Here is a 12,209-nt window from a genome sequence, read left to right as displayed (position 1 = left end):
ACCAAGCCCACCTGACTGTTTCTGTTCCCAGTCTCTGTTTGGTCCACCCCCACTAGCAGACTCTAGGTGTCACGGGCTTTTCCACCAGGAGCTAATTTAATACACAGAATTAAGTATGAGGTAAGTGGAGGCTTTGTCACAGATTAAGTCATGTCTTCGGGAGGGACCATCTCGCAGGCCTGGATTGTTATTTTAAATCCTATGAGTTACACATCGTGCAATTAACAGACTTCTACGAAGACTGAAGAGTCAGCAGACTGCCGCAGGGGTTCATGGGAAAACAATACCTACACCTATAGATAGTAAAACAACACTCTTTTCTTTTGGAGACAGAGGGTCTTGGCCTCAGTTTGAGGAGCCTGCTCACACTATTCCAAAACCCTGTGCACACGATGGAGGAGCCCAGAGTCCAACTCAAACTCCAATGACTTTGTATTTTATTTTATTGCTTCCTTTTGAGACAGGGTCTCATTGTGTTTCCCTGGCCATCCTGGAATTCACTATGCAGACCAGGCTGACTTTGAACTCACAAAGACCTACCTGCTTCTACCTTTTGAGTGCTGGGACTAAAGGCATGCACTACCATGGCTGGCTTTAGAAGACTTTTAAGCATACAGAAAACACTGTCACCAAATCAACGATACATCGCATGTGTGCGGAACCCACCAAATTGTCAAGGAACTAGTAAGCCAAAATGTGAGGAATGACAGCTTCTTGGCCCAATGGTCAAACAGGAAGAACTTGTGTGTGCCCCACCCACCACAGGCCACCCTGTGGCACGGCCTTACCTGGCAGGCTGGACCCCAACCAGCATGAGGATCTTGAGGGCGATTCTCCGGTGCAAGTTCCATTCCTCGATGGCGCTGGCCATGATCAGGCCGCTAAGGAAGAGGAAGTTGGTGTCGAGGAAGTACTGGGGGCAGACCTTGCTGGAGGGTAGAATGCCCATGAAGGGGAAGAGGATGATGGGTAGAAGAGCCGTCACCGACAGGGGCAGGGCCTCCGTGCACCAGTACACCGCCATCAGTAGGATGATATACAGACAGCGGCCTTCCTGTGTGGGAGATGGGACGGACACGTGGTCAGTGACTTGTGGTCAGGCCAGAGGTGCTGTGGCAGGAGTGGGGACACCAAGGCTCCTTCTCTGTGGACAGATCATTTCGCTCAACTATAGAATGGGAAAGCTGTCTCTGTGCACAGCAGACACGGTTGGAAGTATATGAAAACACCCCCATGATCTCTGTGGGAAACCCTGAGGAAGAGAATGTTCACAATGGACTTTTACAGAATCCCAGAAAGTTCTGGAAAGGCAGTCGGGGAGTGAGACAGAAGGAAACCAATAAAGAGTACTTAAAAGGTTCCCCCAGGTACACCTGGAGCATGATCCTGGTGGGAACCCTGAAGATGACGTCATTGTATTGGCTGGTTTTGTGTGTCAATGTGACACAATCCATAATCATCAGAGAGGAAGAAGCCTCCGGTGAGGAAATGTTTCCCTGAGATCCAGCTGTAAGGAATTTTCTCAATTAATGATCAATGGGGAAGGATCTAGCCTACTGTGGGTGGAGCCATCCCTGGGTTGATGGTCCTGGGTTCTATAAGAAGGCAGGCTGAAGAAGCCAAAGGAAGCAAGCCAGTAAACAGCACCCCATCCAGGGCATCAGCTCCTGGCTCCAATTTCCAGCCATGCTTGAGCTTCTGTCCTAACTTCCTCCAATGAAGTGGAGCTCAAGCAGAATAAACCGTTCCTCCCCAGCTTGCTCTTTGGTCACAGCAGTAGAAACCCTGACTAAGAGAGTGGTGTAGCAGATGTGTCCGTCCTTTGGATGTCAGGAAAAGATGCTGTCTAAAGGGTCATGCTTGAAAGCCACAGAGACCAGAAGAAAGAAGGGAAGGGAAGGAGGGAGGGAGGAAGAGGGAAAGGAAGGGAGGAAGGGAGGGAGGAATGGAGGGAGGGAGGAATAGAGGGAGGGAGGAAGGAAGGAAGGAAGGAAGGAAGGAAGGAAGGAAGGAAGGAAGGAAGAAAGAAAGAGAAAACAATCTCTCAGTATTTTAAGTCTGTTGAAGAAATTTTCATAGGGCTGCATTGACTCTAACCTTGGTTGTTCTAAGCAGTAGAACTTTCTAGAGCTGTTCTTTGGGATATAGCACAGTGGGGCATTTCCCAACTGGTTGCTTGTCATCCCTGGTTGAGGACTGCTCCTGAGAGCATCGACTCCTGCGTTGGGGGGCGGGGAGCTACTGAACACGCCCTCCAACCAGAGAAACTCACCATGGAGGCAGGCAGATGCTGCAGGTGATGAGTGATGGCAACTGCCATCCCTACAGGACACTCAGAGTGCCCGATGCAAGCACAGTTTTGATATGAAATGAAAGCTTACACTCACTGAGCTGTTCCGAGCCATTCACCCTGCTCTGTGCACCACCTGTCGTGAGTCTCAGGGAAAGGTGGGTCCTGGGATGCCTGGAGTGACGTTGGTGACTCCCCCTGGACCATCTTACATCTTTGCATTTGGAACAAAGACAAGCGTATAAGGTCCTTCACTTAGATCTTGGATCCGATGCAAAACATTTAGACTGCTGGACAGTCGCAGACCCTCCAGCATGCTGCTTGGGCATGGTGCCTTGCTCCCCCCAGATCCACTTCTCCAGGAGAGATCATGTAACATGTCCTCCCAGCACCTCCCTAGGGGTAAGGTTGGATTTGCTGAGCTGTGGGAGTAGAGAGGGTGAGACTGAGTGTGGAAAAGGCAGATGCTAGCATCTGAACTCATGTGCCCTCTCCTTCCTCTGCGGATACTCAGCCTCTACTGTGGTGATAGTAAGATGTGGGACCCTTAGAAATGGGACCAGTGCCCTTGTGAGGGGCCTCAGGGTCTTTCTTTGGCTCTTTGAAGACTCTAAAGCAGGGCACCTCTCTGAGGCTGATGCTGAGGCACCCAGTCAGCCAGCATCTCCATCTTGGACATTTGTTGGGCTGCTAACCAGAATCGTGGAAGGATTCCAAGCCTTCGGGACTGTGAGCAATAAACCTGAATTGTTGATAAACTACCCAAGGTAAGACATTGTGTTACAGAGGCTCAAATGAACTGAGACATCCTCCTGCCCAGTTCGCATCATCGCTGCTGTTCACAGCCGAGACACATTCAGCTTCTTCTGGCTTCAGATGCACACTTGGCCAAGACCCGCAGGGAAACAACATTCTGGGACCAGTTCGTTACCACCACGATGTTTGGTGGCCTTTCAAGCAAGATGGAGGCAGCATATCGAATGCCATCACCCGAGCTTTCTAGTGAGATTCCATCACCCTTGTGCTAGGCTCTGCATCGTGGGTCACTGCCACACCTTAATTCAGACCCTGACTCTGGGTCCTTTATAGAACCACGGAAAGAACAAAGCCTTCTAGGAGGCAGCAGCAGCTTTCTGAACTGGGGCTAAGAGGTGTTTGGCACAGGGAAGGAGAGGGGATGCCTTCTGCCTGTGCTGGAAGCTTCTTTTGTGTGAGATTCGAAAAGGAGTCGTGTTCTCCAGCTGGACCCGAGCCTGTCTAAGCCAAAACTAGCTAACAAGGGCTAGCATTGTTTACCCAGCATCCATCTGTAATGCTCTGAGGCAGGCAGATGGGAACATGGGCTGTTCTGTCGTGGTTTGGTTTTTGATTTGTGGAGTACCAGTGATTGAACTTAGCGCCTTGCACACGCTGAGAAACTTTCTAACTCTGAGCTGTGTCTCCAGCCCTCCTTTTACCTCTGTAGATTTTAAGTCAGGATTTCATTAGTTGTCCATGTTGGTCTTGGACATATGTCAGAGGCCAGGCCGGCCTTGAACTTCACTCCTTCTGACTCAACTTCCCAAGTATCTGGGATTACAGGTCTGAGTCACCATGTCTGGAGGGAAATATGTGGGTTTTTTCTTTAAAATGCATGTATGTGGATGTGTGTGTACGTGTGTAAATTATTGCGTGTGTAGAGGCTACCTCAGGGTTCACCAGTAATGTGGCCTACCTCTTCTAAGACAGGATCTCTCATTGGCTGGAGCTCATCAGTTAGGCGAGCCTGGCTGGCCAGTGCACTCTGAGGCCTTCCCTCTGGCCTCCCCAGTCCTGGGATTATGAGCAGAGGCCTCCATGCCCAACTCGCTGGCTGTGTCAGTTCTGGAGACTGAACTCAGGTCCTCGTTGTTGCACGGCAAGTGATTCACCAACTGAGCCATCGGCCTCCCCACTCACAGTTCTCAAGGAGGTACATTAACGTGGTTCAGAAAGAAAGGAGTTACTGCTCCACACTCAGAGAGTGGCCGATGCATTCTAAGTGGGCAGATCCACTGCCAAGGGGGGTTTGCTAGGGGCTGATCGGGCCTCATGTCATTTCCATATCAGAAGCCCAGGCACGTCATCCCAGGCTTTGTGAGATATTCCCAAGGAGAGTTTTAAGGCTAGAGAAGTTTCAAACTACTGTTCCCCTTGGCAGCTACTAAAGCTCCATGACAGATGCATTGAAAGCTGACAAGTCACAGAATCATACCTGCATTTGTTTAATGCAGTTTCTCAAGATGCCTTCATCCACAGACTAGAGCACTCCTGAAGTCTGCCCATCTTGTACTCCATGAGCAGTTACGAAACTGGCCCCACTGTATGTAATCTGAGAAGATTCCAGCATTCACCAGAGTGCCTGATGCTGTCTCCCCAGTTAGGATCAAAATTCTAGGAGGAGAGGATTCCTGTTTGTTGTGTCTTATTCTCTTCTGTGCTCCAGAACCTAGCACAGTCCCCTACATACTTAGTCTTGGTACTTCAGAGGAGGCTGGGTAAATAAATGTATGAATGGTCAGATGGTCAGATGAATGAATGGCTAGATGGATGGATGGATAGATAGATAGATAGATAGATAGATAGATAGATAGATAGATAGATGGATGGATGGATGGATGGATGGATAGATAGGGATAGATAGATAGATAGATAGATAGATAGATGGATAGATAGAATAGATGTATTGATAGATGGATAGGTGAACAGGTGGGTTGACAGGTGAGTGGATGAGTGGATGGATGGGTAGGTGATGGATGGATGGGCGGGCACTCTTGGCTAGGTCCTAGGCTGGAGTTTCAGGATACAGAGGCAGGCAGGTGAACATCTGCCCTCTGCAGCTGCAGTAGAGTATGGCAGGTGGCCGCAGAAGCATGGCTGCAGACTCCGAGTCACATGCAAAGCGGCCTACTCGGTGGCCAGAGTGGCCCTGGGTCCTGTAGGAGGTTCCAGAGAGATAATTAGCTATAAGGCAAACAGGGAAACCGGGAAGACCTTTCAGAGCTCTCAGCTCTGTGCCGGAAGGTGTGCACTTCCATGGAGTCCGAAGGTCAAGCCCTCCCTCTGCTGTCCTGAGGCCTTTGGGTATTTGTTTCTCACTGTTCACTCAGATCTTAGACATGACCTGAGATGCAGTATAGGATCCTCTGACTCATCAGAAGTTGGTGTGTGTGTGCATGTGTGTGTGTGTGCGTCTGTGTGTGTAGAGCTCACAAATAACATTCAACCTAAAACTTTCAGACAGCAATGTGGCTTCCTGGCTAGTTAACATTCAGGTTGAGACTCATCAAACAGAACCCAAGAGGAGGTGCCATGGGGACAAGAGTGTCAAAGGGACGATGAAGAGAAACTGAACCACCTTAAGAGAAACAAGTATCTTGAAAATGTATCTCACTCAGTTCTCAGAATTATAAAATGGAAAGACTCCAGCATCGCCTTAGGAAATCAAATCAGACACTAAAACCATCTCTAGTCCTCTCCTCACTCCCCCGCCCTGCTTGTTTCAGCCATGACTCTGCTGAACTGAACTGGAATTGGCAGGGTTTGTGTCTTGCACACAATTCTTTGAGTCCAGCCAAAGAGGGGCACTTCCTGTTTCAGTCTTTGGGCTGAGTACAAGCGAGCACTGCCTTGACAAGGGTGTTACAAGAGAAGAAAGTAGGATTGAACATGAGCGAGGCAGGATACACAAAATAACCTGGAAATGTCAAGCCGAGAAGCTGAGGCCCATTTCCTTCTCTAACCTGAATCATGTGACCAAGTCAATGTGTCATGACAGTAGCAATGCCATTCCCTGATTATTTCCTAAGTCCCAGGCTTCTCACTCACACACAGACTCAATTAATGCCTCCAGCAACTTCCATGGGGCCACTATTACCTCCTCCCTCCTTTCAGAGGGGATTGTAGAAAGCCACCCACTTCAATCATGCCCAGAAAGCCAAGGTCACATCCTGTTGCAGTTCCTGGGCTGCTAAATCTGGCCAGGAGTCTTGATTTCCCAATTCTTCTCTCCAATAGAAACTCAATCTATACCGACGTCTCCAGAGGCAAAGACCCTGGCAGGAAGCTGACAATGCAGCAGGGCTTGGACAGCACACAGGTATAGGTTTCATTATTTTTCTGGTTAGCAACGGAACAGTGCTGGTGACCCCAAATATCTTCCCTTTCCCAGCTGAACATCCTATGTGCAAATAGATTCAGAGTTGCCAGGGAATTGATAAGGGCCACTGTCCCTTATCTCCTCCTGATCCAGCTAGGTCTGGGGGACAGAACTAATTCAGAGCAAAGCTCTTGAACATTTATTGATAGTGGAATTAGTAGGCGGGGGGCACACAGGTATAAGTTAATATAAAGTCTTTTCTATTGTGGTCATCTTGCTGGAGCAATCAGGGATCAGCCACAAAGAGGGTCAGAGTGGAACAAGATGCCACCTTTGGTGATGAAAGAAAAGAATGAAGTCCCCCTCCCCCACCCAGGTGTGAAGAAGAGCCAGCAGAGCAGTGGGATTAAGATTTAGCACCAGGAGGAACCTTGCATTGGCAGACATAGCCTCAGAGCAGCTCAGCTTCTGGGGACAATACCTTCTTTACTGTGCATGCACCTGGGGAGAGAGCATCCTGAGATACGTGACAGTACCGAGTCCAGATCAGCTGGCTGCAGAGATTCCAGGACCCTGGACAGGAAGCAGGTTGTCCGAGTGGCAGGAGCACAGCCATGGTCATATCAGCATTGTGACCGACGGCTCAGCATTCTGATGGCCACTGAGTTTATTTTTTGGGGGGTTTTGGATTAAAAAAGAAAAACAGGGCTCAAAACTACTGCATACCCCAGGCTGCCCTCTAACTCAGTGTCCCACATTGCCTCAGCCTCTTCCTGGGATGACAGGAACATGCTCTCATGCCCAGCCTGATGTGCACTGTGGCTAAAAGAGACACAAAAGCCAAAACCTCACCCAAGCATGCGACATTCTTCACATTGAGCTCCAGCCTGCCTAGAGGAGAGGACCCCAGGGGCAGTACCAACGAGAAAGGGTCCAAGATAGCCCATAGTGCTAATTCATGGACACCCACAGCTCTGGTCCCTGGCCCCACCCTCTCCTCCAAGACTTGGTTCTAAAAGAACAGCCCCAAGTCTGTGGTGAGCAGCCAGCGCGGCACGTCACACAGCTGCTGTGAGAAATAAGAGGACAGAGGACGGGGTAGGAAAGGAAGCACCAAACACGGGAAGAACTGTGCTACAGAGCGGGTGCCACAGAGCAAATGCTCCTCCATGAAAGGCTAAAACAGAAGAGATGTCCTCCCCAAAACCAATCTCCAAATAAGAAACAGAAACCACAGACAGGTGCCACAGGTTTGTAATCCCAGTGCTGGGCGGGCTGAGGCAGGAGGATCTGAGTTAGGTCAGTCTGGGCTATGCTGCAAGCTCCGGGCCAGCCTGATGGGACCCTGTCTTAAAAGGCAATAAATAACACCATGAAAATAAATTGATAAATGACTCTAACAATAGACGTTCAATAAAGGGTGGTAAAAACCAGGGCGCAGGCAGTAAGTGGCAACATAAAGCCAGCCTATTAGAGACAGGGACTGAGGGAAGGATTCAAAACAAACCAAAGGCAAGAAGACCCCACAAAATGAGAGGTCTGATGGAAGGCACATACCTGCATTCCAGCATTCCTAGCACCTGAGAGGCAGAGGCAGGTGTAGGATCATGGCGAGTTCAAGTCCAACCTGAACTACATAGTTAGGACTAGTCTCAAATAAATGCTCATATACACACTCCACATGGAAAACGTACATATACCATGTATCTACACACAGGCACACACCACACACACACACACATATACACACACACATACACAACACACATTAGCCTTGGAGATTTAGAATAGAGCAATGAATAAGTAAGGCTTTTTTTAAAATGAGTTCATCTCTAAGATGATTCTTCATAAACCACACATTTCAAAATGCATTTTCAGGCATTTTTTAAAAAAATAGTTTATATATATATATATATATATATATATATATATATATATATTTGTGTTTTGCCTGCACGTATGTCTGTGTGAGGGTGTCAGATCCCCTGGAGCTGGAGTTACAGACAGTTGTGAGCTGCCATGTGGGTGCTGGAACTTGAACCTTGGTCCTCTGGAAGAGCAGCCAGTGCTCTGAACCTATGTGCCACCTCTCCAGATCCCATTTTCAGGCTTTTATTCCCACAGGCTCTTATGGGATGCAGACTTCTCAGAATCCTGATTCTCAATTTGCAGAGGAGCAAACCGAGGCTTGGGTGTTTGCTGATGCATCTGGAGAATTCTGCAGCATCTTATCCCCACCCCTGGCCTCCAGATCCTGGACGGTAATTCCACTGACTGCAACTTTCAGTGTTTCCCAGTGAGCCCAGTGAGCACTCGAAATGTGACTAGTGCCACCAAGAAACTGGAATTTTAAATTTCACTTCTTTAAGTTTGTGACATGGGACTGCTGTATTTGAACAGGCGTGCAATAGAGACTGTTCTTTTCTTCTGTGCTAAAGACCGCTTGACTACTTCCGTATCAACTTCTTCCTAGCTTTGGACTGGGACTTCTTTCTTGCTATGGCACCTGGACTCTCAGGTGGCCATCGTCTCCAGGCCTCATTTTCTGGGCCCTCTACTGTCAGCATTTTGTTTTGTTTTGTTTCTGAGTCATCCAATCTTTCAGCAAACTTCCCCTCCGGAGTCAGAACCTCTGGGCAGAACCAAAAGCAAAGGAGTTACCCAGAGCGACCCAGAAAGGAAGTTGGGATGGTCAAGTGTCTCCTCAAGGACCTCTAAGAAAATTCAATGGAACTGTACTAGTAGCTGCTACCGCAACCTGTCTTGAGGAGTGAAGGGAAGCCAGCACTTCACAGATGTAGCTGGCAGATGTGTGGTCATGTGGTTGATCAGAGTTCATGAAACAGGAGGCCTAGAGGCAGAAGTGCAACCGATCTGCTCTGAGGTGCAGTGAAATCGTGACCGCCATGTTTTCCACCTTAGCCCGCTCTTCCACTGGTGGCCAGGACGCAGACCTGTGAGCGCCCGGTGTGCTCTCCATGGTCCTGAAATTTCCCCCAGCCTTTCCAGGTCTCAGCTTTTACATCTGTAAGTTGGGGATTTTAAGACAGAGCAGATCATTTTAGCACAGGGTCCTGGGGTCCCTCATAGTCCATCCACATGTTGGTATCACCTTCCCTCAGCGTATCTACTCAATACCAGAGGGGTCTGTGAGCACCAATTTAAACCATTTCAGACTGGGCATGGTGATACACAGACACCTGTTATCCCAGCACTCAGGATGACTGAAGCAAGAAGACAGAGGGACTTTCTGTCCCTAGGAGCCTGAGCCCCACTTTACCCCCACCCCTCCCCGTGGCCCTTGAGACACTGAAGCCCAGTCGTGGCTCTAAGCTACCCTCCACTGGGGCATTCTCCCTATGAAGCATGTTCTGTCTTCACCCAGAGTGCAGTCAGAAAAGCAAGTCTGACCCATGCAGGGCCCACCACTTACTCCGCCGTGCCCTGCCTGCAAGCCCACGTGGTTTGGTTTGTGCCGTTTCTTCATCCCTGTAGCTGGTATCTACAGACCTGAGCATCAAGGTGAGTAAAAGCCCTGTCTTCACGGAGCTTGGGGCTAGAGGGAGGAGAGATTATGGGCTGTGGACCAGCTATCAACTGCAGCTAGTGAGAAGAGGTTTAGCCTAGATAATCCCACCAAGAGCCCACAATACATAAGTGAAGATAAACTCTCTATAGAGAGAGGCCTTTGAAGTGAGGCTGAGTGACAGGCCCTGAGGAGGGGGTCAGGCAGCAGTGGGCAGGCCCATCAGAGCTGTCCCTTCTCAGCCAGAGCTGCCACTTTTATCCCAACCTAAGCCCCAGGACAGACCTTTACTCTGAATCTTACTTAGTAGATCAGTTGAGTTTTTGAGTCAAGAGTCTTGTGTAGCCCAGGTTGGCCCCAAACTTACTACATAGCCATAGTCGGCCTTGAACTCCTAGCTGCCCCCACTCCTTCTACTTCCTGAGAGCTAGGACTCCGAGCATGCACCACTGGGTCCTAGAGCGCAGATTGTGTACTTTCCCCAGACTAGGAGCCCCTCCCCCAACCTGCTCTGTGGGGTGCCCTGGGTTCACTTTTGTCCTAGTCTGGATAGGAGCAAGGGCAGAGTTGGCACCTGGTTGCCCCTTGATCAGCCAAAGTCACACCAGGGCTACTCTGACACTGACTGGAGCCCTGCCTTCTCACAGGAAACACTGCAATTCCTCCGCCAAAGTAGGTCCCGTTTCAGCTCTTAGGTCGGACCTCGCCACAGGGATTAAAGTCTTTACACAAAGCATGCAGGGGGATGGGGAGAAAATGCCGTGTCAGAAAGTTAATTTTTGAGCTGGGGAATGATTTCCAGGCAGCCCAGGTGACTTTCCCTCCTTGCTCCAGGCTGGCCCCTCTGCCTGTGAGGGAAAGAGAAGGAAATAGCCAAGAGTAGGGGCTCACAGAACCCCAAAACCACTCTAGCATCCCTTCTTCTCGCCGGCTTCCCTGGAACATTTGTCAAGGTGCGAGTGGGCAGTGACCAGGATGGTAGTAGAGAGTCAGGTGACCTTAGGGGATAAGGAAGGGGACCGGCTGCCCACAGTGCTACCTGCTCCTTCCTTGGGGCTCATGTAGGCCCCAGGAATGCGCAACAACTGTTAGGCCCTAAACATTGTGAGGGAAACAGTCAAGCAGGGCTGGAAGTGTCAGGCTTAGGGACTTAGGTTGTAGTGTGTGACCTTGGCCAAGCCACCTCCTTCACTGAGCCACGCTTCACAGATAGCATGGGAACAATGGCATCTTGTTACCACCATAGAGGGGTTGGCATCTGGAAGACAGGTAGTCCCCAACAAAGCAGGTTTGGGACCTGGGGAGAGGGGGCAGCAGAAGACAGGGAACTGAGAGGGAGGCAAAAACCTGGACCCGTAGAAACCTGCAGCTTAAGAAGTGGTGTCCAGTGCCATGGTGCCTGGGTTCAAATTCTGCCTCTATCACAACTCTTTTTCAAAAGAATTTCAACGTCTTAGCACAGCTATGGTGAGGGTTCTCTATCCCTGGCAGCCAAGCGTGGTAGAGTCAGTCACATCCGCATGCTACATGGCGAGGCCACTTCCCGCAGGTGTCTGTCATTTTGTGCACGTTATGTGCTTTTTACATTATGTTTGCCCTACTTGGTGGCCTAATGCTCTGAAGGCTGAAGCAGGAGGATTGAAAGTCTGTGGCCAGCCTAGGCTACGTTATAAGACTCCTGTCTCAAACAAAGCCAAACAACAGGAGGCAGGCCTCAGACTTTGCTCCTGACTTCTGCAAGGGACTCCGGGTCTTTTCTGTGATGTCATTTAGACACAGATACTGAAGAGACGAGTGTTTGGAGCACAGACCACTGGTCGGTGACCCACAGGCCTAACAACACAAACAAGAGCCCAACAGAAATGCCTTCCGCCAAGCCAAGAAGCAGCCTAGTCTGAGGCCTCCACTAGTAAATGAGGGACCCGTGAAAGCCTCGGAGACCCGGAGACAAGGCCAGGAGGCGTCACCCAGTCCTAGGTGCAGACTCTGTACCACAGCTCCCAGACTTCAAGAGCTCTGGGGCTGGTGTTTATCCCTTCGGAGCCTCCCCGTGTGTTTACAGAAGGCTGCTCTCAGAGTACCAGAAACCTGACTCTCAGGTTCCCCTGTCTGTCTTATATAAAGCAACTAAGCCCCTCTGGGTTCTCAACAGGGGAGAAAGGAGGCACTGGAGAGGGCAATGCTGCCCCAGTCCCCACCCATCCACAGGGAAGAGAGCAGGGACTGGAGAGCTGGTGGGAAGTAGGAATGTTGCCCCCTGCCCCCTGCTCAGCACA

General features: G+C 49.9%; 1 protein-coding gene across 1 annotated transcript in view; it reads right to left on the bottom strand.

The window, feature by feature from the left end:
• The window catches only part of Slc13a3 (solute carrier family 13 member 3), a 55,679-nt gene that overhangs the window by 31,441 nt on the left and 12,029 nt on the right, over nucleotides 1-12,209 (bottom strand). The window contains exon 2 of the mRNA XM_057780814.1: nucleotides 789-1,054. Within this exon, the coding sequence (XP_057636797.1) occupies nucleotides 789-1,054 (266 nt within the window). The remainder of the gene's footprint in view (nucleotides 1-788; nucleotides 1,055-12,209) is intronic.

The sequence above is a fragment of the Chionomys nivalis genome, chromosome 9 (genome assembly GCF_950005125.1).
Source record: "Chionomys nivalis chromosome 9, mChiNiv1.1, whole genome shotgun sequence".
Classification (NCBI taxonomy): domain Eukaryota; kingdom Metazoa; phylum Chordata; class Mammalia; order Rodentia; family Cricetidae; genus Chionomys; species Chionomys nivalis.
The sequence above is the reverse complement of the archived record's forward strand: the minus strand, read 5'-3'. Positions and strand labels throughout refer to the sequence as shown.